We start from the raw sequence: 26,569 nt of genomic DNA, 5'->3' as shown, positions 1-26,569 counted from the left end.
ACCATGGTGCCCAGAACCGAACACAGGTTCTCCAGCTGTAGTCCGACTAGAACAGAACACCGTTAAGAGTCTCACCTTCTCATTTCTGAAATTTATGCCACTCAATGAAACCAAAGATTAACCTCTTTGGGGGGTGGAGTGGGGGGAAGGCTGGGCTGTCACGTCATCCATTGACTCACATTAAGCTTGTGATCCACTAAACTCCCCAGATCTTTTTCTTATTTTTTTTATTTTAATTTTAAAATTTTCATTTTTCATTTTTTTTACATATTTCCCTATGAGTCATGTCGAGAGAGAAAAATCAGAACAAAAGGGGGAAAAATCCCTTCCTTTTTTCCTTCCCTTCACCCTCTACACCTCCACTTGGGACCATATATATTTTGGGGGGGGGGGAAGGGAAGCAAAAAACAAAACAAAGTAAAACACCACTTTCCATGAATTTCAAAGAGAAAGTTCACGACTGTTCCCTCTGGAGTCCCCATGGGGATAATGACTGGTCAAACAGTGACCCCTAGTGTTCCACAATAGGAAGAATCAGGAAAGTTTCTGTTTATTCAAAAGGGAGAGAAATGAAACTTACTGGGATGGGAATACAAAAAGAGCTTAGCATTAGTTTCATTTCTTTTTTCTAACCAGATTGTTAAGGTGGCTCAGAAATAGAAAGGTCCTCTGTGGTCCCCTGGAATCCCTCGGGCTCCCCTTGACTAGGAACAGGAAACTGACAGCTAAGTAAAGCTAGCTGAACTTCCCCAATATCCTGCCCAGGGTGTCCTGACAGTGTCGCCCTCACTGCATGAAGTTGGGCTCCCTTAAGGATGCGGGCTGGCCACTGGGCAGGATCCCGCCCCATTCCTGGAATAGCTCTAAAACTTCTCCCCAAATCAATATTTTAGTGATGGTTATTTTCTCAGTTCTTCCCTAGCCCTGAGCCACTGAATGGGTGTTGCCACAAACAAACGGAGTCTTGACGAAACTTTAATGTCGCTGATCCTCTTCGAGAAGGAAAGATCACCACCAACAACAACAGTGTAGCCACTGGTCCAGATGGCGACCTATTCTGATTTGTACCAGACCCCTGCCCAAAGACTGGATGCTTTTGTGGCTCAGAAGCTCCAGCCAGATGTGGAGTGGAAGAAGGAGATCAAGGATGTCGTTAAGAGGGTGGAGGAGTTCCTGAGGGAACGGTGCTTCCACACACCGATTTTCCTGGATCGGGAGGTCAAGGTGAAGAGGGTGGTCAAGGTGAGAAGAACAGAGAAGTTCTGGGGAGTGGCCATGCACCTGGTCTCCACCCCGGGTGAGGGAAGTCAGGGAATGGATAGCCAGCTGGACTGCCTGAGGACCGTGGGCAGCAGTAATGCCTGGGAGATATGGACAGCTCAGAGGCTGCCCTTGGTGAGAGGGAAGGGAGGAGGGGAGGGCACCCTGGAGCAGAAGTTATTCTAAGTCAAGGGATAAAGATTCCAATACTGTGTCTCTCCCGGGGTGACTCTGGGCAAGAGATCTCACCTCCCTGTTCTCACCTTCTCCCTTTGTAAGAGATCTCACCTTCCTGTTCTCACCTTCTCCCTTTGTAAGAAATCTCACCTTCCTGTTCTCACCTCCCCCATTGTAAAAGATCTCACCTCCCTGTCCTCACCTCTCCCCTTGTAACAGATCTCATCCCCCCCCCCATTCTCACTTTCTCCCATTGTAAAAGATCTCACTTCCCTGTCTTCTTCTCCCACTGTAACAGATCTCACTTTCCTGACCTCACTTTCTCCCATTGTAAGAGATCTCACCTCCCTGTCCTCACCTCTCCCATTGTAACAGATCTCATCCCCCCCATTCTCACTTCCCCCATTGTAAAAGATCTCACTTCCCTGTCTTCTTCTCCCAATGTAACAGATCTCACTTCTCTGATCTCACTTTCTCCCATTGTAAGAAATCTCACTTCTCTGATCTCACTTTCTCCCATTGTAAGATGAGAAGACTGGACTGTTTGGGGATGAGGTCCTTTGCAGCTCAAAATCTAATATCATATCATAAAAAGAGAAAATGATCTAGGGTTCCCAAATCTCCAAATGAAATATCTGTAAACTGCCTGGCACATAGTGGGCACTTAATAAATGCTAGTTCTCTCCCTTCTTCCATTTTCTCTAATGGGATATATCTAAGTCACTAGTTTTCACTGATGTCCCTATGACTATCCTGAGCCCCTCCCTGACTTTTCAGCCATATGATGGAGTCTTTCATTCCTGGGGGGACAATAGAGGGGAGGAGTTGATACAAGTTTCCTCCGGAAGCAGTTATAGGCAAAATACAGAAAGCTAAAAAGAAGCCAGGTAGCCCAGTGGATAAAGTACTGAGCCTGGCAACAGAAAAACCCGAGTTCAAATCCAACCTTAGACAATGTTACCACCTGTGTGATGCTGGGCAAATCTACCTGTCTGTTTCCCAAAATGGGGATAACCACAGCATTTACTCCCCAAAGTTTCTGTAAGGATGACAGGAGATCAGATTTATCAGGTGCTTAGCACAGTGGTGTAGTTTGTGCTCAAGGGTGGAGTCTTGACTTGGGAGTGAGCTGGATTGAAGTGAGGGAGGACTGTGCAAAGTCCTCAGCCTCCCTCTCCAATAGAGCCATCGAAGTTCAATAGCAAGACATATCAAGATGACCTGTGGTGGCCCTGATGCAGTGAGTGACCATGGCCTTTCTAAATTAAGGTCTTCCTCAGGCCCTCAGTTTATCTCAGGGCTAGATAAAAATGAAGACCCAAAATGGCCAAATTTGTCCTCAATTTACCTGATATGTAGAAGCAAGAAAAGATGCAGCTGGGAGGGCTGGCTATAGGACAGTGTAAGGAGAGCCCCAGGCTGCCCTGGCCAAAACTGGGGTCGGCAATGTGAGGACACCCTCAAGTATTGTGGTCAGAGTTAGGAGATGGCACTTTGAGGAGAGCTCTCTAGAATTGGGCCAGGGCAATTCCCAGGCTCACTCTAGAAGTGAAAGTAGGGCTTAGTGCTAGGGTAGCCTGAAATCAGGAAGTAATTTGAAGAACTCCAATGAGGGAGAATTTCCTCCCACTCAGAGACAGCTCATTCCACTTTGGAATCACGGGACCTACGGGCAGAGTTAGAAAGGACCTCTGATTCTATAGCTAATAAATTGGGGTTCAGAAAGCCATACAGCTTGAAAGTTTTAAAGATTAAGAAGTTTAGGAGTGATTTGAAGTCAAAAGCTCCCAAATTGGGGGTAGGAGCTTTGGATTTCTCTTAATTGGGGGCACTTGCTCAGCATGAGGATTAGTAAGACCAAGGTATTCAAAAAGCATCTTGCATAGTTAATTCATTCAACAAACACTTATTAAGCAGCAACTGCCATGAGGTGCGAAAATTGATGGCAAGAGATGCCCTAACAGCAATGGGATCCCCTTGGCCGGTTGTGCAGGTTTTGTGAAAGAATTCACAAACCCCCATAAATACGGGCCCAGGTTTGTGGCAAATACAGGGTTTATTTATGCTAAGAAAGCAGTATGCTAAGAAGACAGCTTTCTTGGTGGGCAAGGTCCTGTTAGGACTATTGCAAAGAAGGTTTGACACTGAGAAGAAAATCTCTTCATCAGTGGGCTAAGTCCAGAAGGGCAGGTCTTCCTGACTAGGAATTAGCAAAAATGGGTTAACAAACCCTTGATTACATCCGGTTTAGTCTTGACCTGGGGCTGGGGAGCAATTTGAGTCAATCCATAGAGGACATGACCCAGTCCAAGATTTCCAATTGAATGAGATTACTTATCTGGGAGCTGTCTGGGAAAGGTATGCCCCTCCCAGGGTTTGAGAGTCAGAAGCATCCTTCCCCCCAAAGGGAACATAGTTTACATCAGGGCCCCCTCAAAGGTTAAAGGGACACAATTTACATCAGCTCTATATCAGGCATTGTGCTAGGTATTAAGGATACAAAGAAAAATGAAGCAATCTCCGCCCTCAAGTTTTAATTCTATTGAAGGGAAACCAAAATTTTAAACATAAGTAAACCAAAAACTAACTGCACGTATGAATAAACTAGATGGTAGAGTCCCAAGGAGTGTGCCCACAAATGCTCCACCTCTGACCCCTCAGGGATTTTACTCATGGGTCAAACGTAGCTCAAGATCAATGCTGCTTGGGTGGATAATAAAGCTGGTCTGTCCTTGGCAGGGAGGCTCCTTTGGGAAGGGGACAGCCCTAAACCATGGCTCTGATGTGGACCTGGTCATTTTCCTGAGCTGCTTCTCCAGTTTCCAAGAGCAGATGAAGCTCCGAGGTGACATCATCACCCATATGGAGGAGAGGCTCACCAGGTGTCAGAAGAGTCTGGCCTTTGACGTTCAGAGCATCACTACAGCACGGACATGGCGTCGCGGGGCGGGTCCTCGATCTCTGTCCTTCTACATTCAGGCGAGGAGGAGTAGTAAGCGTATTAAAGTGAATGTGCTTCCAGCCTTTGATGCCATGGGTAAGAGAAGAGGAGGGTCTCCCCCTGGGCACAAGTGCCAGGCTAGCAAGAAGAGGTCTAGAGGGTAGTGTCCTAAAGCCTCTTATGCAAAGTCAAAAAATAAGCCCTTTATCAGCCAGGCAGTGGGTAAGTACTGGAGGCACAAAGGAAGTTCCTGCCCTCAAGAAACTCATAGTCTAATGAAGGAGTCAACATATAAAGTCATCATAGATAGGGAAAAGCTCAAATTCAGCCTCAGACATGAACTGTGTGACTCTGTGCAAGTCACTTTGTAATGCCGAAGAAACTGAGCAAGACAGAGATTAGAGACCAATTCAATAATTTATTAAATGGAGAGAAATACTGGGACCAATGGATCCATGTTGATCCCAGGGCTAAACGAAACTATCATCTCAGTCTAGCCTCAAGTATCCGGGCAGCGAGCTTTTTATGGAATAACAAGAACAATGACATAATGGAGGTACTAGGTGGGGATAACCTAATGGAGGAAGGTTACTGATATTCTAATGACATTTAAATGGATAAACCTTTATCTTGTCAAACATTAAGGAACGTCTATAAAACCTTTATCTCAAACATTAAAAGGGAACGGTTATAATCTAAGGCAGAATAACGAAATAGGACAATTGGAGGAACTGTTCACCCCATTAAAAGGGAACTTTAGCATAACAACTTCACCCTGTCTATCTCAGTTTCCTCATCTGTAAAATTATCTGGAGAAGGAAATGGTGAGCCACTCCAGCAGGTCTGCCAAGAAAACCCCAAAATAGGATCACAAAAAACTGGACCCAACTGAACAACTGAAAAAAATGATAGGGAAAATGGTACTGTACTGGATGGAATAATAATAACAACAACAATACATAATCCTTACATATCACTTCAAATTTACATATGTTATTTCATTTGGACACATATGAGGAAATTAGGGAGCCAGATGAGTTTGGAGAACAGAAGAGTAGATGATGAGTTCTGTTTTACAAAAGGTGAATGACCAGCAGACATCTTGTAGGGGGACAGCTTGTTCAGGTATGGGTGGAACTCAAGGGTAAACTAGAGCCAGCTAGAATCCTCTCTGGAGAGTCAATTGTTAAATTTTCAGGAGGAGGGCTTATGCCTTGGAAATCACTAGCTACAAATCAAAGTTTGATTTGTTGTTTTGTGTCTTGTTTGAGGGTTAAGAATATGATGGTAAGATTGGTAAGATTTTTATGTTATTAAAATGAAATTATTTACATGGATCAGCATGATAATAACATAATCACAATACATTATAGGGAAAATGTTGAAAGCCAGCCAAGAATGTTTTTTTTTTTCAGAGAACCAGTTGTTAAACATTTAACAGCTCACTCCCAGCAGAGTGAGGCAACTTTTGGGGTCACTTCCACCTCTAAGATTGTGATTCTGGGGGATGGGTATCAATGAGTGCAAACCCCTCAGATAATGTCAGCCCTACATCCCAAGAGAAGGAATCCTCCAATCTTTGTTCTGAGAGAGCTTCATATCCCCAAATTTCCTCTCCCTACAGGAAATCTTGCCCGCAATGAGAAGCCATCTCCAGAGGTCTATGAAAATCTCATTAAGAGCCGAAGCAAGCCTGGCGAGTTCTCTTCGTCCCTCTCTGAGTTACAGAGGAAATTTTTTAAGCACTTACCAGTCAAGGTGAAGAACCTACTTCGGCTGGTGAAACACTGGTACATTAAGGTGAGCGCCATGTTGGAAGGATGGTGGGCAAAGGGGCCATCACTGGTAGAGTCAGGAAGGTCAGATGAGTAAGAGACAGTCTAAAAAGAGCAAGGGACACTTCTATAGTATTCCTTTGGAAACACTGGAGTCAGAGGACCTAATCTTGTCCCTGCTACTAATTGCCTGTGTGATCTTGGACAAGCACTTTTTTGGACTTCAGTTTCCTTCTCTGCAAAATATGGAAGGAAGACGAGATCATCTCTAAGATCCCTTCCAGATCTAAATGTCAGCTTCTATGAAGTGTACATGCAGTTAAGCAGAATTCTGCATGGGGCTGTTACATCACCACTGCTTGCAAGAAATTTCTGGGAGTGCAACCCCTATCTCCCAGAAGAGGCATGGATAGCTCTTCTTGACCTGTATGTCAGGACCCTTTTTGGTCTCAACAGGGTCCCCTGCTTGACCCCTGCTAGACTGTCTGATGACCTAAGAGATAATTCTACGCTCTTAGAGCACAATCCATGATAAGGCAGGGGCTCCAATAGGAGGGCATCCAGGAAGAGCAGAATAGATACCGTCACTAGGGCTACTTACTCTAGTTTGTAGAGTAACTACTAAACTCCAGTTAGTAACAAGAGTTAGTAGTTACTAGATTAGTAACCTGGAACTCCCAGAGACTAAGTGACAAAAATGAATCTTAACTGGTCTTCTTGGTTCAGAGGCCCGGGCTCCACCCACCAGGCCATGCTGACTTTGGGATTCAAATCCATATGCCTAAGAAAAATGCAATGTAAATATGTGATAAGTCACCATTTCTCAGCCATATTTTTGGAAAATCAACAAGAGAAACTTTAGCGCCTGCTTTTCTTGGCTTGAGAAAGATTCACATTTAGTTCTAATCCTCATGAGCTGCACCTTATGAGTTGTGTGACCCTGGAGAAATCCTCATAAGAGTGACAAAAATAGAGTTTTTGTTAATGCTTCATAATATCAGTTGTTTGTTTTGTTGGAGAGAGAAGGGACCTTAGAGATCATCTAGTCCAGCACCAGCACCTCCCTCCTTTTAGAGACGAGGGAAATATCTACAGAGGAAAAGGGATTGACCCAGAGGGATCCCCATTAAATAAGGACCAAGAGAGCAAAATGTCCTAAAGAGAGAGATGATGACAGGCAGGTGGACAGATTGACAGAAACAGACAGACAGAATAAATATTTAGATGGATAGATGGATGGATGAATGAATAGATAGATAGATAATAGATGGATAGATGATAAATAGATGGATGGATGAATGGATTGATAGATAGATGATGGATAGACACTGTAGATAGATATATAGACAAACAGGATACATAGAGTTTAGATAGATAGGATGGATGGATGAATGGATGGATGGAAGGAAGGATGGAAAACAGATTAGGTAGATAGACAGACTAGATAGGTAGACAGAATAGATGTATGGATAGATCAATAGATAGATAGATAGGCAGGATATATAGATGGATAGATAGATATAAAAGGATGATGGATGGATAGATACTATAAATATATAAGCAGGCAGACAGGATATGTAATTAGTATAGATGGATGGAAAGATGTATAAACAGATAGATTGTATAAATAGGAGACAGACAGAATAGATGGATGAATAGACAGAAAGATAGACATGATATGTAGATGGATAAATGGACAGATGGATGGATGGATGGATAGATAGCTAGATAGACAGATGATAGATAGATAGATAGATACTATAGATACATAAATAGATGATAGATAGATACTATAGATACATAGACAGATAGGCAAACAGACAAATAGATGATAAACAAATATAATTATCTGTATATGTATGTATGTATTATACATATCTCCACTTTTTAGTAGGTGTGTGGTACATAGGATAGAGGACAGGGCCTGGAGTCAGGAAGACCTGAATTCAAATCCAGCCTCAGACACTTTCCAGCTATATGTTCTTAGGCAAACTGCTTTACCTCTCTCAGCCTCCATTTCCTCATTGGCAAAAAAGGAGCAATAATAGTACCTACCTCTCAGAGTTGTTATATAAGGATCAGAGATGATAGTAGCAATGTGTCTAGCACATACTAGGTGTTTAATTAATATCTGTTCCCTTCCCTCTATTTATATATTAAAAAAGAGACAGATAAAAATATTTGTTAAATGCCTAAAATGTGCTGGATACTATGCTAAGAAGAACGGGGGGTGATGATGGGCTAATTCCCAATAAGTCTTCGTCTCTGACTTCTCCCTGGATTTGGCTCCCAGAGCCAACAGGATGACCCATGGATTTGACACACTAAGGTCTTGAGATTCTTTCTTGACATAGGAATCTACAAGAAGAACCTCTAACTCCTACATTTAAGAGTGCGATCTAGACCCTTAGAAAGGTTAATGGGGATCACAAAAGAACAAATCAGATTTAATCAGGACCAGATCATTCTAGACTCATCACACTTATTTTTTGGACAGTTATTGTACTGAAAAATCAAAGGAATAATAATAGCTAGCTAGTACTTTACAAATATTATGACCACAAGTCTGGGTTGTAGATATTATAATTATTCCCACTTTACAGTTGTGAAAAGATGCTAAGTATCTTAACCCTTAAACTGAAGATGTTAAAACTTAGTCAGACAGTCAATAAAACTTTATTAAGCACCTTCTATGTGCCAGGCACTATATACTAAGCTCTGTAGACATAAAGATAGCTATAAAGAAAGGTTAGACAGTCCATGTTTTTAAGGAGCTCAATCTAGTGGAGAATGCACTATATAAGCAATTATGTACAAAGAAGCTATGGATAGGATAAATTAAAAATAATCAACAGAGAGACTGCAGTAAATTAAAGAGAACAGGGAAAGCCTTCCTGAAGAAGTGGAATTTTAGCTGGGATTCAAAGGAAGCCAGGAGGCAGAGATGAGGAAGAAGAGCATTCTAAACATGGGGGACAGCCAGAGAAAATGACCAAAGTCTGGAGATGAAGGGTCCTGTTTGAGGAACAGCTGGAAGGTTAGTGTCACGGAATCTTAGAGGATCTTGGTAATAGATAGGAGTAGGGGGGCAGAGGAGGAAAGAAATTGAAAAAGGGAAGACAAATAAAGTGAAAAGAGAAGCAAAAATTAAGATTAAGAAGGGCTTTGAATGACAAGTAAAGGACTTTATATTTGTTCCTACAGGTCCTGGTTGGGGATTAAAATTCTCAACCTACAATAACTCTGAGCCAATGGCCCTTTATCAAAGGATGCATGGGATTTTCTTCTTCCTCTTCTGCTCAGATCTTCCAAGATGCCCCTGACCCACAGAACCTTGTTTTTATTGGGTTTAATACCCAATTTTGCAGAAGAAACATGGCAGAATACAGAATCTAATTGTTTGATAGACTTTGCTCTTGAAAGTCAAAAATGACATATTGGGGAGAGGGGAAGTGGAGGGGATCACAGATTGGCTGAAACATGAGGCTCCACTGACTAAGTGGTCATAAGATGGTCCCATGCTTGTGTTGGACAAGAGATCTAGGTACAGAGCTACAAAAAGAAGTTGGAGGAGTTTCCGTGTAATTGGGTCACAGTGAATTTACAATCTCAGATCTGAGATTTAATATACAGAACTTGGAATGAAATCAAACTGATTAATACTGATTAGAATGGAGGAAGGGTCCAACTTCTGCCACAGGCATCCCTGGTCCAGTCACATCTGGAGCACGGTACCAAACGTGACATTGTTGGAAAGTCAAGTTGTAGTTTGCCCAAAAGAGAGTTCCCAAGACTGTGAGAAGACCAGATTCCATGCTACATGGGCCCTGGTTGAAAGAAGGAAGAATGGTTAGCCTAAAGAAGGAAGAAGTTTCAGCGAGAAACTTCTCAGAGCTATGCTCAAGTACCTGAAAGACTACTCTGTAGAAGAGCCTTCTTCAGAACCAAGAGCAATGCAAGGGGAAGGGATAAAGATGCCATCTTGATATCAGGGGAAGCTTCCTATCAATGAGAGTTATCCCAAAATGGACCACACTGCCTGAGCAGGGGGCAAGCCTCTCAAGGGAGATCTTCAAGCAGAGGCTGGGTGACCTTTGTCAAGGATACCAGGGAAGATAATCTTGGCCAGATATAGATAGAATTCAGTCGATGGCCCCTAGATTCCTCCTAACTCTTAGTTCTTGGGTGGTGGCTTTATAAAACAATCCGCATGAGAAGTAGAATATCTCAACTAAGTGACTAACTAGACCCAAGATTTCCTTTTTTATTGGAAATTTTTACATTGTACTATCCATTATGGAGCGCAGATATTAGAGTGCCGGACCTGGAATCAGGAAGATTTGATTCAAATGCTGCCTCAAACACACACCAGCCAAAGTTACCAATGATCGCTTAATTGCCAAATCCAACAGCCTTTTCTCAGTCCTTATTCTCTCCTTGATCTCTCCACGGCCTTTAACAGTATATTGATCATTCTCTCGTCCTCGATATTCTCTTCTTTCTAGGTTGTCAAAGATATTCCTTCTGTCTGCTTTGCTAGATCTTTCTCTAGATCACAGCTTTGTATATGTGCCTCTTCTCTTCTCCCAAGTCAACTCAACCCTTATCAGCCTCAGTTTTCCCAGTGGTGAAATGAGAGTGAAAAACAATATTATTTCATAGGGTTAACCATTTTTTCAGGGATACCAGAGTCTCCAAAAAGATAACATTTATCAAGTATCTAGTAAACCTTAAAAGTACTTGCATTCTGGCCAGTGAATGAAATCCAAAAACAAACAAGAACATTGAAGGTAGTCTTGTAAACTCTAGGAACAGAGAAGAATTTAAAACCTTGATGCTAGGAGTTCTTTCTGGGTTTTTGTCAAGAACGTCCCTTCTCCTAATGGCCCAAGTTCACTAGCCAGCATCATCTTCAGTCATTCATTTTCTCTCACTCCACACATATCAATTGCCTAGTCTTGTGGCTTCTAAATCTACAATTTCTCTGATTATTCCCTTCTGTCTGATCGATGGAAACCCCACCATGTCAGATTTTTATCACCTCTCCCCTGGACTATTCCAGTGACTCGATTGATCCCTCATCTCTAAGCTTTCCCCTCTCAGGTCCATCCTCCAAATAGCTGTCAAAGTGATATTACTAAGTACAGACAAAAACCATGACAATCCTGGGCTCGATATTCAGTGGCAAGCCTTTCATAATTTAGCTCCAGTCTATCTTTCCAACCATATTGGACATAATTCATTTTCCACATTCTAAACTCCAGTCAAATGGGCCTTCTTGCCTTTCTACATATGACATTTCTTTTCCAATTTCTATGCTTTTGCATAGACTGTGCCCCATGTCTGGCCATGTTCACCTCTGCCTGTGGAGATCTCCTTTAAAACTCAGTTCAGGGACAGCTATTTGGTGTAGTGGATAGAGCACTAGCCCTGAAGTCAGGAGGACCTGAGTTCAGATCTAGCCTCAAACATTTAATACTTCCTGGCTGTGTGACCAGGGGTAAGTCACTTGACCCCAATTGCTTCAGCAAAAAAAGAAAGAAACAAAGAAAGAAAGAAACAACTCCACTCATTTCAAGGGGCAGCTAAGTGTCGAACTAAATAGAGTATCAGCCCTGAAGTCAAGAGGACCTGAGTTCAAATCTGTTCTCAGATACTTAACACTTCCTAGCTGTGTGACCCTGGGCAAGTCACTTAATCCCAATTGCCTCAGGAAAAAAAACCACTCAGTTCAAACACTATTACCCAGGTGCTCTCTCTAAAATTAACTTGTATTTACTAGGAATCCAAAATCTATGTAAATGTTGTCCCCTTCCAGAAGAATGTAATCTCCTTAGTGTCAGAGATGGCTTTCACTTTTGCCTTGTTGTCCCTGGTACCTACCACAGTGTCTGACATCAAGAAAGCATTAGTGCTTGGTGAGCTTTCATTCATTAAAAAATGTATGTTGACTGAATGATTGATTGACTATAACTCTTGAAGGATGGTCTTGCTTTTTCTCATAGAAAGTGAAAGCTAAGTGCCCTGGAGTCTTTCTGCCCCCCAAATATGCCCTGGAGCTACTGACCATCTATGCTTGGGAGATGGGGACTCAAAGAGCCGAGTACTTCAGAACTGAGGAAGGCTTCATAACTGTGATGATGCTGCTCCAGGATTACGAGAACATATGCATCTATTGGACCACAAATTATAATTTTGGAAATGCCATCGTTCGAGACTTTGTGAAAAACAAACTGAAGAAAAATAGGTGCTAACGCCCTTCTCCCTGCCTCTACTCTCTATGGGGGAGGGGACATGAGAAGGTCAGAAGTGGGGGTTTGGGGGCTTCTTTTCACATAGGGAAGGAGTGTGATTGGGGGACCACCTAGGAGTTGAGTAGATGAAGGCTTTTGTAAAATGAAAGGGGGAAATGAGGCTGACATGGATAGGATTGAATTACCTCTATCAAGTTACCTCAATCCCATTCTCCAACCAGATCATGGTCTTTGGAACAAAGACCCTACTGGTCCTTCTTGGTCTCACAGGAGCAAACTGGCAACCATGAGGCAAACTTGCAAAACGACAGGTTTAAACTCAATGCAAAAGAAGCAAAAGGACTGGGGGCAGAGCGCCATTCTGAACCTACTTCTCTGTTCCAGACCCATTATTTTGGATCCAGCCGACCCTACTAATAATGTGGGAGAGGGCAGGAGATGGGATGTGTTGGCCCAGGAGGCTGCCCACTGCCTGAAACAGGACTGCTGCTATGATGAAAATGATGAAGAAATCCAAAGCTGGGATGTCCAGGTACAGAGTCACTCCCCAGATCTGGACCTCATCATTCTCTCTACCTCCAGTCTACATCCCATCTCCTCTAATTTCCCCAGGTGTTCTGGAGCCCTCCCAAAGGAGAATCTGAACAGGTTCCATTATTTTATCACCTCCATAACCCCAAATGTACTGCCTGGAGAGGGCTAAGTGGAACAAAGAATCTGGCAGAGAGATCAGGGTCAGAATTTGAACATGGCTCCTCTGAACTCAGAGCCAGTTCCTTTCCACTGAATTGTGCTGGATCTCCAATGATAATATATAAATCAAACATCTGTATCTCTTAGCTGCACATGCTTTCAAAGATGGAGAAACAAGCCCAAACAGAGCTGAGTGCTTAACCATGACAAAGGCAAGATTCAAAATCCACTCCTCTAGATCTTCTAAGTCAGTGCCAGAGATCTTCTTATTCCCACTGCTAGGGATAGAAACACATTAAACATTCTGAAAAATACAAGAAATTGTAATATGGCAGCTCAGTAACACAATGAATAGAAAACCTAAGTCAAATCCAATCTCAGAAACTTGGTAGTTGTGTGATCCTAGACAAAGTCAATTAACATGTCTGCCTCAGTTTCCTCAACTGTAAAATGGATTTAATAACAGCACCTATTTCACAGGGTGATTGTGAGGATCAGATGAGATATTTATAAAAGGCTTAGCAGTACACTTAGCACATGGTAGGCTTTATATAAATGCTAACTGTTGTCAGTTCTATAAGAAGTTGCTGTTACCATAAAGCTGTCACTATGAATAGTGTGTGTGGTTTGGTGAAACACCAACCACCCTTGTTCCCATCCCTAGGATCAGAGGGTGGTGACATTTTCTGAGTCTGTGTCCCCCACAAAGAATCATTGATTGATGTTCTTTTATCCCCCTCCTTTCCAGGGAGCCAGAAATGTTAAGGTGATCCTGAGACAGTCTGGTTGGAAAGATTGGACGCTCTGGATGAATCCCTATGACCTGATTAGGAGGATGAAAGCAAAAATCAGACAGGAGCTAAAGCTCACAGGTCAGCTACGTCTCTCCTTCCAAGATCCCAGTGGTGAAAGGCAACTCCTCAGAGGGAGAGATACATTAGCCCAATATGGGATCTTCTATCAAATTGTTGTCTATCTACTGGAAACCTTCTGGCCTGAGATCCAGATCTTTGTTAAGGGGCCCAACAACCACAGCAAGATTTATGCTGTTGACCCTGACGACTACATCCAGGATCTGAAGGAGAAGATTGAAGAGGCAGGGGGGTTTCCAGTAGAGTCCCAACTCCTAGAATTCCAAGGCCAGAGACTTAGCGATTATAAGACTCTCAGAAACTATGGGATCCAGGACAGTGACACCATTGTCATGAGTAACTGCTGACCTCTGAAGAGCTGAGAAAAGTAATTGTTTCTCTCATATTAATAATTCATTGTTGAAATCAGGACCAGGATTTTTTACCTTCTCATTTAGAAACTAGAAACTTGTAGGTTTTTCAGTTGCTGAAGGATATTGTTAATGGATGAGCTTGCCCACACCCCCATCATACATGTTTTTTGGTCTTGGATAGGAGATTTCATCCCATTAGAAAACCTTACAAAGCATTTACTCTAAGGTGAATTTTAGCCTGTCTTGTTCCACTCAGGAAAGAGCTGGTGGGGGGTACATCCTTTGTCTAGATTATCTGAAATTGGGAGTGATCTGGGAGCAAGAGTGATCAAAGTCACGTCCTGTAGCCCCTCATTGGAATAAGTACATCTCTCATTAATTGTTAACTAATCAAAATTTATTGTTTCCAGTTGGAAACAGCCATTCTTCCAAAGGTATATACATAATGAAAGACCTGCATGAATAGTCTTTTGGCATTCAAGAGTGCTACTGACCTCTTTTATTAATTATCCTCAAACAATAATTAATAAAGTAATTGATTACCCAGAAACTCTGTCTCAAACTTTTTATACATCACAAAACATTGACTTCTGTGGGATATACTTCAGGAGAAGACCTGGACAAGCCCAAAGAATCTCAGGGATAGCTATAGAGAAGGAAACAAGTCATCTTCTCACTATTATTCTAATAATAACTATTATTATATTATGACATATTATTAATAAGAGTTAATAATATTCTAATAATATCAGGCAAGAACTTCATTCATTTGTGGAAACATGAAGAAACTTTTATCGTATAGTGTGAACCCAATTCTATATGACTGGGAAGTTAGACCACTTCTATATATTGCTTAGGGAGCCTTAAATAAGGATTTAGGTTATGCTGATCAAAAACCTGGTCAAATCCAAAGACTGATGGAAGAAGATTTTCATAATTATACATCTCAAGCAACCCATGTGCCTTATCTGAAATTTGATCCTGCTCTGGTTAATCAATTATTGTTTCCATGTTCCTTTGATTGAATACATATATTTGGGGGGAGTGGGGCATCTCTTTTTCTGATTTCGGGAAATTGTACTTGTTTGCGCTTCCCCTTCCAACTTGGAAAATCCTCAGTCTTTCCTCCATTAAAAATCAGATTAACTAATTTCATATCCCAGTTAATTGTTTTCTTTTAATCAATTTGTATTATTTGATTGTTTTTAATGCATAAATATCTGTCTCCTCTATATTTGGGGTCCAGTGCCAAAACTGAGGAGACTTGATCCCAATTTGTTATGCAATTAGAAAGCATTGCTTAATAAAACCACATGCTTGGAAGTTTAAACTTTTGTTTCCTCAATTATTGAGGAAACTTCCATTTCAGTGCTAGAGAGATAGGCAGATATAGATGAATAGGTAGATGATGGATGATAAAAAAAAAACATATAGGCACTTAAGGTAGATGAGACAGACAAATGGATATATCAATAGATAGAGAGGTGATCAATATATAGATAAATAGATAGAGCATTTATTAAACCTTTATTATAGTCCAGGCATTGCTCTAAACACTGAGAATATAAATAGAAGCCAAAAAAAAAAAAAAAAGACAGATGTGTGAAAACAACACATAAAAGCAGAAAGGGTAGAGGAAGAAAGATACCCACAAAGAGGCAAAGCCAACAGATCAGCAAAAGACTAAGCATGACTAACCTGGCACTTCCTCAAAATGGAGATACTCAGAGCAGTTCACCAATTAATGAAATGAGCCCCAGGGTGGAGGGATACCCCAGAGTAAAAGGCTGAAAAGTGATCATAGATTTAAAAATGGTAGGAACCTTTGAGATCATCAAGGCCAGCTGCCTACTATAGATAAGAAAATTGAGAAAATAAGAAAAAGGAGAAATAATTACAAGTAATTGATGGGTCCTGTGGGTAATTAATGTTTGCTGCAAGCTTTGAACCTGTGTACCCTTGATTCCCTTTCAGTGCTCTATCCAAGACACAAAATAATACGTGGGGGGAAATCATCATAAATTAATTTCAGTGGAAGAAAAAAAAAGATGAGCTAGAGAAGGGGAGGGAGAAAGGATTATGTGCCACATGCTGAACTGACCATGAGGAGGGTTGAACAAACAAAAGAGAAAAAAAGAACAATAAAAATAACCTCATGAAATCTGGGATTGAACAACATCACCTGAGAAAGAAGAAGTTAGAGGGAGAAGACTACTTTCAGATTAATGTAGTCAAAACAAAGACTAAGTATAGACTTTTAAATGGATGCAGTTTACGAGATGTATATGTGCAGGTAAGTGGGTAGGTGTGCTCCTATAGTATAGTTAATGAAAGAATGAACACTGTTGACAGTTATATTTGACAATTGGGAAACTGTGTTAATTCCCCAATAAAAAGAAAAAGATGAAGAATGGATTTTTTAAAACACAATTTGCTGCATATAAGAAAGATTTTAAATTTACAGACACAATGAAAATGAAGAGATAAAACAAAATCTATGATGTTTTGTGTGATTCAAAAAAAGTAGGAGTTGTGACCATTTTCTCTAATAAACTAATTAATTAAAATATGTGAAGTCCAGAGAAATAAACAACATTATGCTTATATGAACAATAGATGGTGAAAAATAACAATAATTGATTTATATGCACCAAATGGCTTAACAGATAAGTTCTTCTTAAAGTTAGGACCAGGGACAACTAAGTTGGTAGAGTGGATAGAATGCCCACCCTAGAATAGTAATAGTAAAAATCTAGGACCAGCTTTATTTCTGTAAACAGTATTTTACATAGTGATGTCTTAATAATAAATGTGTAAGGAAGGATGGAACCAAGATGGCAGAGAGTAGAGCTCAGTTTTTATCTGAGTTCCTCCTAGTGTCCCTCAGATCAACACCAGATCAAGCCTCTGAACTGGTTTTGGAGTGACAGAACATACAAGTATTTGGAATGTAACAAATTTCCAGTAGAAGATACTTTGGAAGAACTTCAGAAAAAAGTCTGTTTCAATAAGGCAGAGGGAAAGGCAACAGAGCCCAGAGTAGGGAGCCATGGCACTGCAGCATCTGTACACTGGGGAATCTACTGGGAGGCTCTTAGGCTACTCTGTCCTCCAAGCCAGTGGATCAGCAGATTATCTGTGAGACATCCAAAGCAAATACAAAAAACATATAGTGAGTCTCTGAACCCCAGAAAAATGATACACCTGGCCATGCCTATCCAGCACTGTAAGTTAATCAGAATCACCAGCCCCAGGCAACCTAAAGTGGCTGTCTCTCCTTTGTCCTAAGAACAGACTTGAATCTTTAAAAAGAAAAAAAAGAGCAAAAAAGCAAAAAGAACTCTAACTTTAGATAACTTTTATGGAAAAAGAGAAGCACAGAACTCAAACCCTGAGGATCCTAAAGGAAAATAATCTCCAGATGAAGCTGAGTTGGTCCCCATTTCACAAGGTTCTCTTGGAAGAATTCAAAAAGAATCTTAAAGTTAGAAAAATGGGAAAAGAAAATGAGAACTTTGGAAGAGAGTTTGGAAAAGGAAAAGTAGAAATTATCTGAAGAAAATCTGAAGAAAAAGCATATAACTCCTTACAAAATAGATATGAAAAAGAGGCCAACTCATTGAAAAACAGAATTTCTGAAATGGAAAAAAAATGCAATGTACAAAACACCTCATTTAAAACTTCAATTGGCCAAATGCAAAAGGAAATAAAAAAGCTAACTAAAGTAAACAATTCACTAAAAATTCAAATTGAACAAATGAAAGTGAATGACAATGAGAAATCAAGAATCAGTCAAACAAAACCAAAAAAATAGAAAAAATGTAAAATATCTCATTGGAAAAACAACTGATCTGGAAAATAAATCTAGGAGAGACAATCCAATAATCATTGGACTGCCTGAAAACCATGATGAAAAAAAGACCTTACACATCATCTTTCAGGAAATCATTAAGAAAAACTGCCCTGATGTCCTCAACCAGAGGGTAAAATAGCAATTAAAAGAATTTACTGATCATCTCCTGAAAGAGATCCCAAAATGAAAACTCCAAGGAACATAGTAGCTAAATTTTAGAATTATCAAATGAAGGAGAAAATATTTCAAGCAGCCAGAAAGAAACAATTCAAATATCAAGGATCCAGGATTGTCCAGGACCTAGTAGTTTCTACTTAAAGGATTGAAGGCATGAAACCTGGTATTCTGAAAGGCAAAGGAACTTAGATTACAGCCAAGAATCCAGCAAAATTGAGTATTATAGTTCAAGGGAAAAGATGGACATTCAAAGAAACAGATGAATTTCATTTATTTTTAACGAAAAGACCAGAGCTGAGTAGAAATGCAGAACACAAGAGAAGCATAAAAAGGCAAAAAGGAAAGAAAAAAATAACTTTCTTTTAAAAGTTAAAAAGCTTATATCCTTATATGGGAAGATATGTTTAAGTCTTGAGATCTTTATCTCTGTTCTGGGTATAATTAGAGAGTGCAGATATAATTTTATTTTATTGTGATGATATAAAAAAGAAACTAGAGGAGGAAATGTGATTCTACTGGAAGAAGAGGAAAATGGAGTGAAAATGGGGTAAATTGAATCTCATGAAAAGGCAAACAAGGTCTATTACAATTAAGGAAAAGAAGGGAGGGTGATGAGCATTATGTGAATCTTACTCCCATTCAGAGTTGGCTCAAAGAGAGAATATCAGACACATTTAGCTTCACAAAGAAGCTTGTCTCACCCTATAGGGAAATAGAAGGGGAAAGGAGAAAGGAAAGGGAAGCTAATAGAAGAGATAACAGAAGTAGAAGGGGAAAGGTATAAGAAAGGGAGAGGGGCTGTAAAGCAGAGTGATACAATTCAGAGTAAAGGTAAAAGGCTGGAGCAGAATCTATTATGCTTGAGCTAAAGTAAAAAAAAAAAAGCAGGGGTAGCCATCCTGATCTCAAATTAAGCAAAGGCAAAAATAGATCTAAAAGAAATCATTTTGTTTTCTTTCTCATTTTTTTCCTTTTTGATCTGATTTTTATAGTGCATCATGATAATTGTATAAATATGTATACATATATTGGTTTTAATATATTTTAACATGTTTAATATATATCAGGTTACTTGCCATTTAGGGGAAGGAGTGAGGGAAGGTGAGGGAAACTTGGAACACAATGTTTTGCAAGGTTTAATGTTGAAAAATTATCCATGCATATGTTTTGTTGTTGTTGTTGTTAAGATTTACTTATTTGTTTTTATTATAGCTTTTTATTGATAAAACATATGCATGGATAATTTTTCAACATTGACCCTTGCTAAAACTTCTGTTCCAACTTTTCCCTTCCTTCCCTCCACCCTCTTCCCTAGATGGCAGATAGTCCTATACATGTTAAATATGTTAAAGTATATGTTAAATACAATGTGTGTATACATATTTATACAATTGTCTTGCTACACAAGAAAACTCAGATTTAGAAAGAAGGTAAAAATAACCTGGGAAGAAAAACAAAAATGCAAGCAAACAATAACAGAAAGAGTGTGAATGCTATGTTGTGGTTCACACTCATTTCCCAGTGTTCTTTCGCTGGGTGTAGCTGGTTCTGTTTACTACTGATCAATTGGAACTGATTTGGATCCTCTCATTATTGAAGACAGCCACTTCCATCAGAATTGATCCTCATATAGTATCGTTGAAATGTATAAGGATCTCCTGGTTCTGCTCATTTCAGCCTTCCTGTATTCATCCTGCTGGTCATTGCTTATAGAACAATAATATTCCATAATATTCATATACCACAATTTACTCAGCCATTCCTCAGTTGATGGGCTTCCATTCAATTTCCCATTTCTAGCCACTACAAAAAGGGCTGCCACAAACATTTAGGCACATACAGGTCCCTTTCCCTTCTTTAACATTTCTTTGGAATATAAGCCCAGTAGTAACACTGCTGGATCAAAGGGTATGCACAGTTTGACAACTTTTTGAGTATAGTTCCAAACTGCTCTCCAGAATGGTTGGATCTGTTCACAACTCTACCAACAATGCCTCAGTATCCCAGTTTCCCCATATCCTCTCCAACATTCATCATTATCTTTTCCTATCATGTTAGCTAATCTGAGAGATTTATAGTGGTATCTCAGAGTAGTCTTAATTTGCACTTCTCTGACCAATAATGATTTGGAATACTTTTTCATATGGGTAGAAATAGTTTCAATTTTGTCATCTAAAAATTGTCTCAAGTCAAGTCAAGGAGGAGACTTTCAACCTTTGTGTTCTCAGCAATTGAGACAGTGTCTGAAATATAGAAAACTCTTAATAGATGCTTGTTAGCTGACGTTTGGAAACTGAAATCACATGAGAGGTAAATTCTATCAGCTTTCTGGCTTGGGGCCCATGGCCTCTGGACCCACTAACCCATGAGTCATGGCACCTGAGTCATAATGGTAAAAACTGGAACAAAACCAATGTTATGCAGCATTTGAAAGATAATGAAAGTTTTGAAGACATTTCTTCATTTGGACTCTTTAGCAGATTAGTTTTGCTTCTCATTTAGGTTTCATTTCTTTTTATGACCACAGAAGCCCTGGGTTTAAATTCAGTTCTGCCACATACTGCCTGTGTTACCTCAGACAGATGACCACATCTCCTAAGGTCATAGTTACCTTATCCATAAAACGAGAGGGTTGGATTAGTGGACTCTGGCATCCCGTCTAGTTTTAAAAATGTTTGGCTACTCTAAGTTTGCTTTCCCAATATTGCTTCTTTGGTTTTAGGATCATGGTCCCTGGCTGTTATCCCAGGGACTGAATAAAGATTCAATTTAACAAATTGTTTTTGTTGCTTAGATATATGTGAGTTTCTCAATATTGAGTCTTGGAGTATGAGTTTGAACTCAGATTTTCTTGCCTGTGCCACCTCACTGCCCTATACATATATCTTATTATTGTTTTTATTATTAAAGCTTTTTATTTTCAAAACATATGCATGTAAGAAATAAACTAGTTGATCAGTGGAATAGGTTAGGCTCACGGGACAAAATAGTCTATGACTACAGCAATCTATGTGATTTCAGTTTCCAAACGTCAGCTAACAAGCATCTATTAGGAGTTTTCTATATTCCAGACACTGTCTCAAATGCTGAGAATACAAAGGTTGAAAGTCTCCTCCTCCAATGTAGAGATAACATGGAAATAATTGAGTACATATGTAGGGTTGGGTGACAGAATAACTCGACTTGAGCAAGCACGCTATGTTATTAAATTGTTTTTTTAGTCATGTCTGACTCCCCACAGACTTACTGAGGGTTTTCTTGGAAAAGATACTGAAGTGATTTGTCATTTCTTTCTCTAGCTCTGCAAAATACAGATGAGGAAACTGAGGCAACAGGCCTAAATGACTTATCCACAGCTAGGAAGAATCTAAGGCTGGATTCCAGGTCAGGCAGGTACTCTATCCACTGAACCACCTAGTGGCTACTCACTTTAAAAAACTATATCTTAATACTTTTGTCAGATGAAAATAATCAGAGTTTTGAACTAGGTGTTAATAAAGTCTAAATATACTTATTGGATCATTAATCATGGACTTTAGACTATGTCCAAAATGTACTTCATCAATTTTTAAAATCCTTGGCCAGCATTTATGATAAAAGGGCACAGGAAGTATATTGGTATTGACTGAGGAAATTTGTCTTGTCCTAGTTCCAAATTGGCTTGCTATCTTATAAATGACCTCCACCCCAGAAGTGTCTAAACAATGAATGGGGTCCAATTTGCCCATTTATACCCCATTCCTAAGTGAACTTGATGGAATACTGTGTAGCAACAAATCTAAGTTTGAGCCCAATCTCACCAAAGTTTGAAGTGGTTCTGGGAAGAGTGTGCCTTTGGGCACTGAGATATTTTAGAGAAAAGATGCTTTATATATCTACTTTCTACTCTATCTTCTCAGTAAATATACCTTTTGCAAAATTTAATTGATGTAATTGGTTAAGTGATGTTGGTACACTCATCAGTGTTGTCAATGATAGTGACACTGATTAGAAAACACTGTAGAGATATGGCAGTTGATACAGGAGGAGACACACCAGAAATATGTTTTGAACTGATAGTTTTTTGTTTTTTTTTTTAAGAAACAATGAATTGCCCAACTCCATTTCGTGTTTACCATTCCTGCTTTGTATTATATCTCTTTATTTGGTCTGTAATCTTTTCTCCTAAGCAAACCTACCTTTTGCCAAAGAGGAAACAAAAGAAGCAATGACTTGTGACTACCCAGTGGACTTAAGAAGATTTTTGAGGTCCATGTATAACCTTACTCTAAGAATCAGAATAAGTACCCCTAGAACTCATAAATATTATTGTTAAATGGAGAAGTGGTTCCGTGACTCAAACAGTAGATGTTCATGGAAATGTAAACTCTTTGCAAAGTAGAAATTGCTTTTTTCTTTGAACTTATATCCCCAGTCACGCAGTATCTGACATACAGAAGGTGCATAATAAAATGTTGTAGATTGGTCAATTGATTCAATATCAACTTGAAAGTAAGTCTCCAATGGATTCATATAATTTAATTTTTCTGTTTTTAATGCCAGACAAAGGTTTAAATGACATACAGGTCATATTTGTGAATAATACAAAGCTAAAGGAAATAACTATCCCATCATATAACAAAAGTAATATTTTTTTGAATCCTTGACAAGTTAGGCTATTGATCTGAATCTGAGATGAAATTGAATAGGAACAAATTCAAAGCCTTAACATTTGGGTAAAAAAACACTTCAACCTCACAAGCACAAGATCAGCAGAGCATGGCTAAATTAAAATTTTTCTGAAAAAAATCTGAAGGTTTCAGGAAACCTCAAGATCAATATGAATCACCAGTATGATGTAGCAGATTGATAACAAATACAGCTGTTGAGGTGACTTTACGCTGAATTACATGCGAGAAAGAGCATGAAGAAGTAAAAAGAAATGTTATTCCTTTATACTCTGCTCTTCCTCTCTCAGATCCTCCCTAAAATACTGAATTCAGTTCTGAGAGTGCCCCAAAGTCAGATAGGTTTCTGATGATGTACCTTAAACCTTGGACTCAGTGGATGCTTAATCCTTTTTATGATATGTTTTTCCAATAGAACTGACTCCAAGGTACCCTCATTACATTTAGGGATCATAGTATTATTGTTTTAGCCCTGGTCATATAATGTAACAGATGAGGTTACTCAAGCCCTGAGAGAAGTGACTCATTCAAAATCATAAAGTTAATAAGTGGATGAGATAAAATTCCAACTCAGGTACCCTGACTCACAAAGTTCTGGCTAGTACTATATTATACATTGGGAGAAAATTAACAACTAAGGGTAAAGGATGTAGAGAATTCCTTCACCAAAAGGGAAGAATTGTTTGGAGGAAAGAGGACCCTACTGATGGTATCGGGGTAGCAATTCCGAATTTGAAATAAGCGTGACAAATTCACAATGGCCATTCTCTTTGGCAAAAAGCAGGTTTATTTAGAGGAAGGAGTTGCAGACAAAAATAAGTGGTAAAATAGACACCAGAAATGGTAAATATCAAACAGATTTGGGAGAATGTAGAGTTAGACTAACCAGAGTTAGAGGAGAAAGACACTATTAGAAGGAAGGCACTATGAATAGAGAGAAAGAGTAACTTTATTAATTACTTAACAGGCTTAGTCCTGAAAAAAAAACATAGCAAAGGTCTTCATCATAACCAGATTTTTTAAAGGAGAAAGGCAGTCTTGGGGTATTTCTCAGAGAAATAAATACAGAAACTGAGAGGGAGGATCAAGGAGCCAAAAGGAATGCACCTGGCAGATTCCAGTCCCACAACTGTCTAAAAGGGTGTTTCAAGATGCACAGAAGTTTGAGGGATAGACAAAAGACAGAATCTTCACAATCACTCTATATTAACAGGATAGTCTGGGAATTGGTTATATTGAGGGGGCTTCTTCCTGACAGGGGAAGATAGTTCACATCAGTACTGGTAAAGACTGGTTGTAATAATAATCAATGACTATAGTAATCTAGTATTTGATAAACCCTCAAACTCTCGCTTCTGGGATAAGAACTCACTATTTCACAAAAATTGTTAACAAAACTGGAAAATTATATGTCAGAAACTCAGTTTAGACCTACATCTCACACCCCATACCAAAAATAAGGTCATGGTTTGGGAATAAAAGGTGATACCATAAGTAAATTAGGAAAGCAAGGAATAATTTACCTATCAGATCTTTGGAGAAGGGAGGAATTTATGACCAAAGAAGAATTAGAGAATTTATGAAATGCAAAATGAATAATTTTAGTTACATTAAAATAAAAAGAGTTTGCACAGACAAAACCAACACAAGCAAGATTAAAAGGGAAGTACAAAGCTGAGGAAATATTTTTATAGCCAGTGTTTCTGATAAAGGTCTCATTTCTAAAATATATAAAGAACTATGTTAAATTTATAAGAATAAATTCCCCGATTGAATGACCATTTACCAATTTACTAATTGGTAAATGGTCAAAGGATATGAACAGACAATTGTCCGATGAAATTAAACTCATTTATAGTCATATGAAAAAATGCTCTAAATCACTGTTGATTAGAGAGATACAAATTAAAACAATTCTGTGATACCACCTCACACTTTTCAGATTGGCTAAGATGACAGGAAAACATAATGACAAATGTTGGAGGGAATGTAGGAAAACTGGGACACTAATGCATTGTTGGTGGAGTTATGAAATGATCCACCCATTCTAGAGATCAATTTAGAACTATGTCCAAAGGGCTAGCAAACTGCATATAGTCTTTGATTCAGCAGTGCCACTAATGGGTCTGCATCCCAAGGAAATCATAAAGGAGAGAAAAGGACCCACAAAGAAAAATGTTTGTAGCAGCCCTTTTTGTGGTAGCAAAGAATTGAAAAATGAGTAGATGCCTGTCATGTGTGGAATAACTGAATAAGTTGTGGTAAATGAAGACAATGGAATATTATTGTTCTATAAAAAAATGATGAATAAGCTGATTTTAGAAAGGCCTGCACAGATTTACATGAACTGATGCTGAGTGAAACAAGTAGAACCAGAAATACATTGTACACAGTAACAGCAAGATTGTGTGATGATCAGTTATGAAAGATTTGTTTCTTCTTGGTGGTGCAGTGAACCAAGGTAATCCCAAAAAACTTCAGATAGAAAATGCCACCTGAATCCAGAAAGAGAACTATGGAGATTGAATGTAAGTCAACACATGCTATGTTCACTTCCTTCTTTTGTTTTTTTTTTTCTCTCCAGTAGTTTTTTCTCTTTTGTTTTGATTTTTCTCTCTCAACATGATTCATAAAGAAACGTATATTTTAAAGGCTAATATACATGTATAACAAAAAAACAAAACAAAGAACCATGGAAAAACTTTAAAAAAAATGCATAAGCACATGCATGAGTGAGGATTTCCTTCTCTATGTCTACCACCCCCATTTGTCTGAGCCCAGACCGTCTGGATCCCATGAGTCTGTGTTGTGCTATCGGGAGCTGTTGGAATACACAGGAGCCACCTGACAGTAGCTGCTGGAGATCCAATTCAGAATGGATCTCCTCTTGTAAGAGGATGATACAAGGAGACTGAGAGGCAGTTGCTGTTCTCTGACTTCTCTCACTGAGAGGCCCTTGCGTTGTCTGACCTCTCTCCTCTTCCCTCTGCTTCCAATTCATCTCATTCCCAGTCCACAAGCAACACCTGTGTCAGCAAAGGCTGCTTTGCAACTCCTTCTGACTCTATGATCCACAGATGTGAAGGCTCTCAGAGAACTGACCTGTCCCTTAACAAGTCTGTTAGCAAAGGGGCCCCTTCCCTCAAACCTTTCTGCCAATGATTCTCCTTCAGTCCTTATAGATAGACATAAACATTCCATGCCCACCCTCAAAAAAAGAGAAATCAGAATTCCCATTTCTTTATCACCTTCAGTTCTCCTCCCTATTTCTACATGGGGGTGGGATAGACCCAGCAAGGCTTTTTAACCTGCGTAGGTGACTTGGAAATCACCAAGTCCATTTCTTCTGGTTATTTGGAAGACTACCCAAACTTACCAAACAAGCTGCCATTTTGTCCTGAGATCCTCTGGGCTTTACCATCTCCCCTGCCCTGTGCTCTGCAGATCCTGAGCACTAACTGATCTGCCAATGCAAAATAAATTTCTGGGTCTATTCACCCTGCAGCTAAACTCTATTATATGTATTCAGGTAGGATGAGGTCCCAGA

The 26,569-nt window shown here is 39.5% G+C and overlaps 1 protein-coding gene across 1 annotated transcript; it reads left to right on the top strand.

Annotated features, from left to right (window-relative positions):
• Positions 1 to 640: 640 nt before the first annotated feature.
• LOC100916177 (2'-5'-oligoadenylate synthase-like protein 2) lies at positions 641 to 15,472 on the top strand. Its single transcript, XM_023497072.2, has 6 exons — positions 641 to 1,242; positions 4,177 to 4,474; positions 6,003 to 6,178; positions 12,159 to 12,400; positions 12,792 to 12,939; positions 13,849 to 15,472. Exons 1-6 carry the CDS (start codon positions 1,045 to 1,047, stop codon positions 14,317 to 14,319), a joined length of 1,533 nt encoding a protein of 510 aa, XP_023352840.1. The 5' UTR covers positions 641 to 1,044; the 3' UTR covers positions 14,320 to 15,472.
• The last annotated feature ends 11,097 nt before the right edge of the window (positions 15,473 to 26,569 follow it).

This window comes from Sarcophilus harrisii, chromosome 1 (assembly GCF_902635505.1).
Source record: "Sarcophilus harrisii chromosome 1, mSarHar1.11, whole genome shotgun sequence".
Taxonomy (NCBI): domain Eukaryota; kingdom Metazoa; phylum Chordata; class Mammalia; order Dasyuromorphia; family Dasyuridae; genus Sarcophilus; species Sarcophilus harrisii.
The sequence above is the reverse complement of the archived record's forward strand: the minus strand, read 5'-3'. Positions and strand labels throughout refer to the sequence as shown.

What these genes read in the sequence shown, in the direction of transcription:
- LOC100916177 (XM_023497072.2), top strand. Translation starts at nt 1,045, where the DNA reads ATGGCGACCTATTCTGATTTGTACCAGACCCCTGCCCAAAGACTGGAT. An exon ending in TCCAGCCTTTGATGCCATGG is followed by an intron (nt 4,475 to 6,002) that starts GTAAGAGAAGAG and finishes CTCTCCCTACAG; the next exon opens with GAAATCTTGCCCGCAATGAG. An exon ending in TGAAACACTGGTACATTAAG is followed by an intron (nt 6,179 to 12,158) that starts GTGAGCGCCATG and finishes TTTTTCTCATAG; the next exon opens with AAAGTGAAAGCTAAGTGCCC.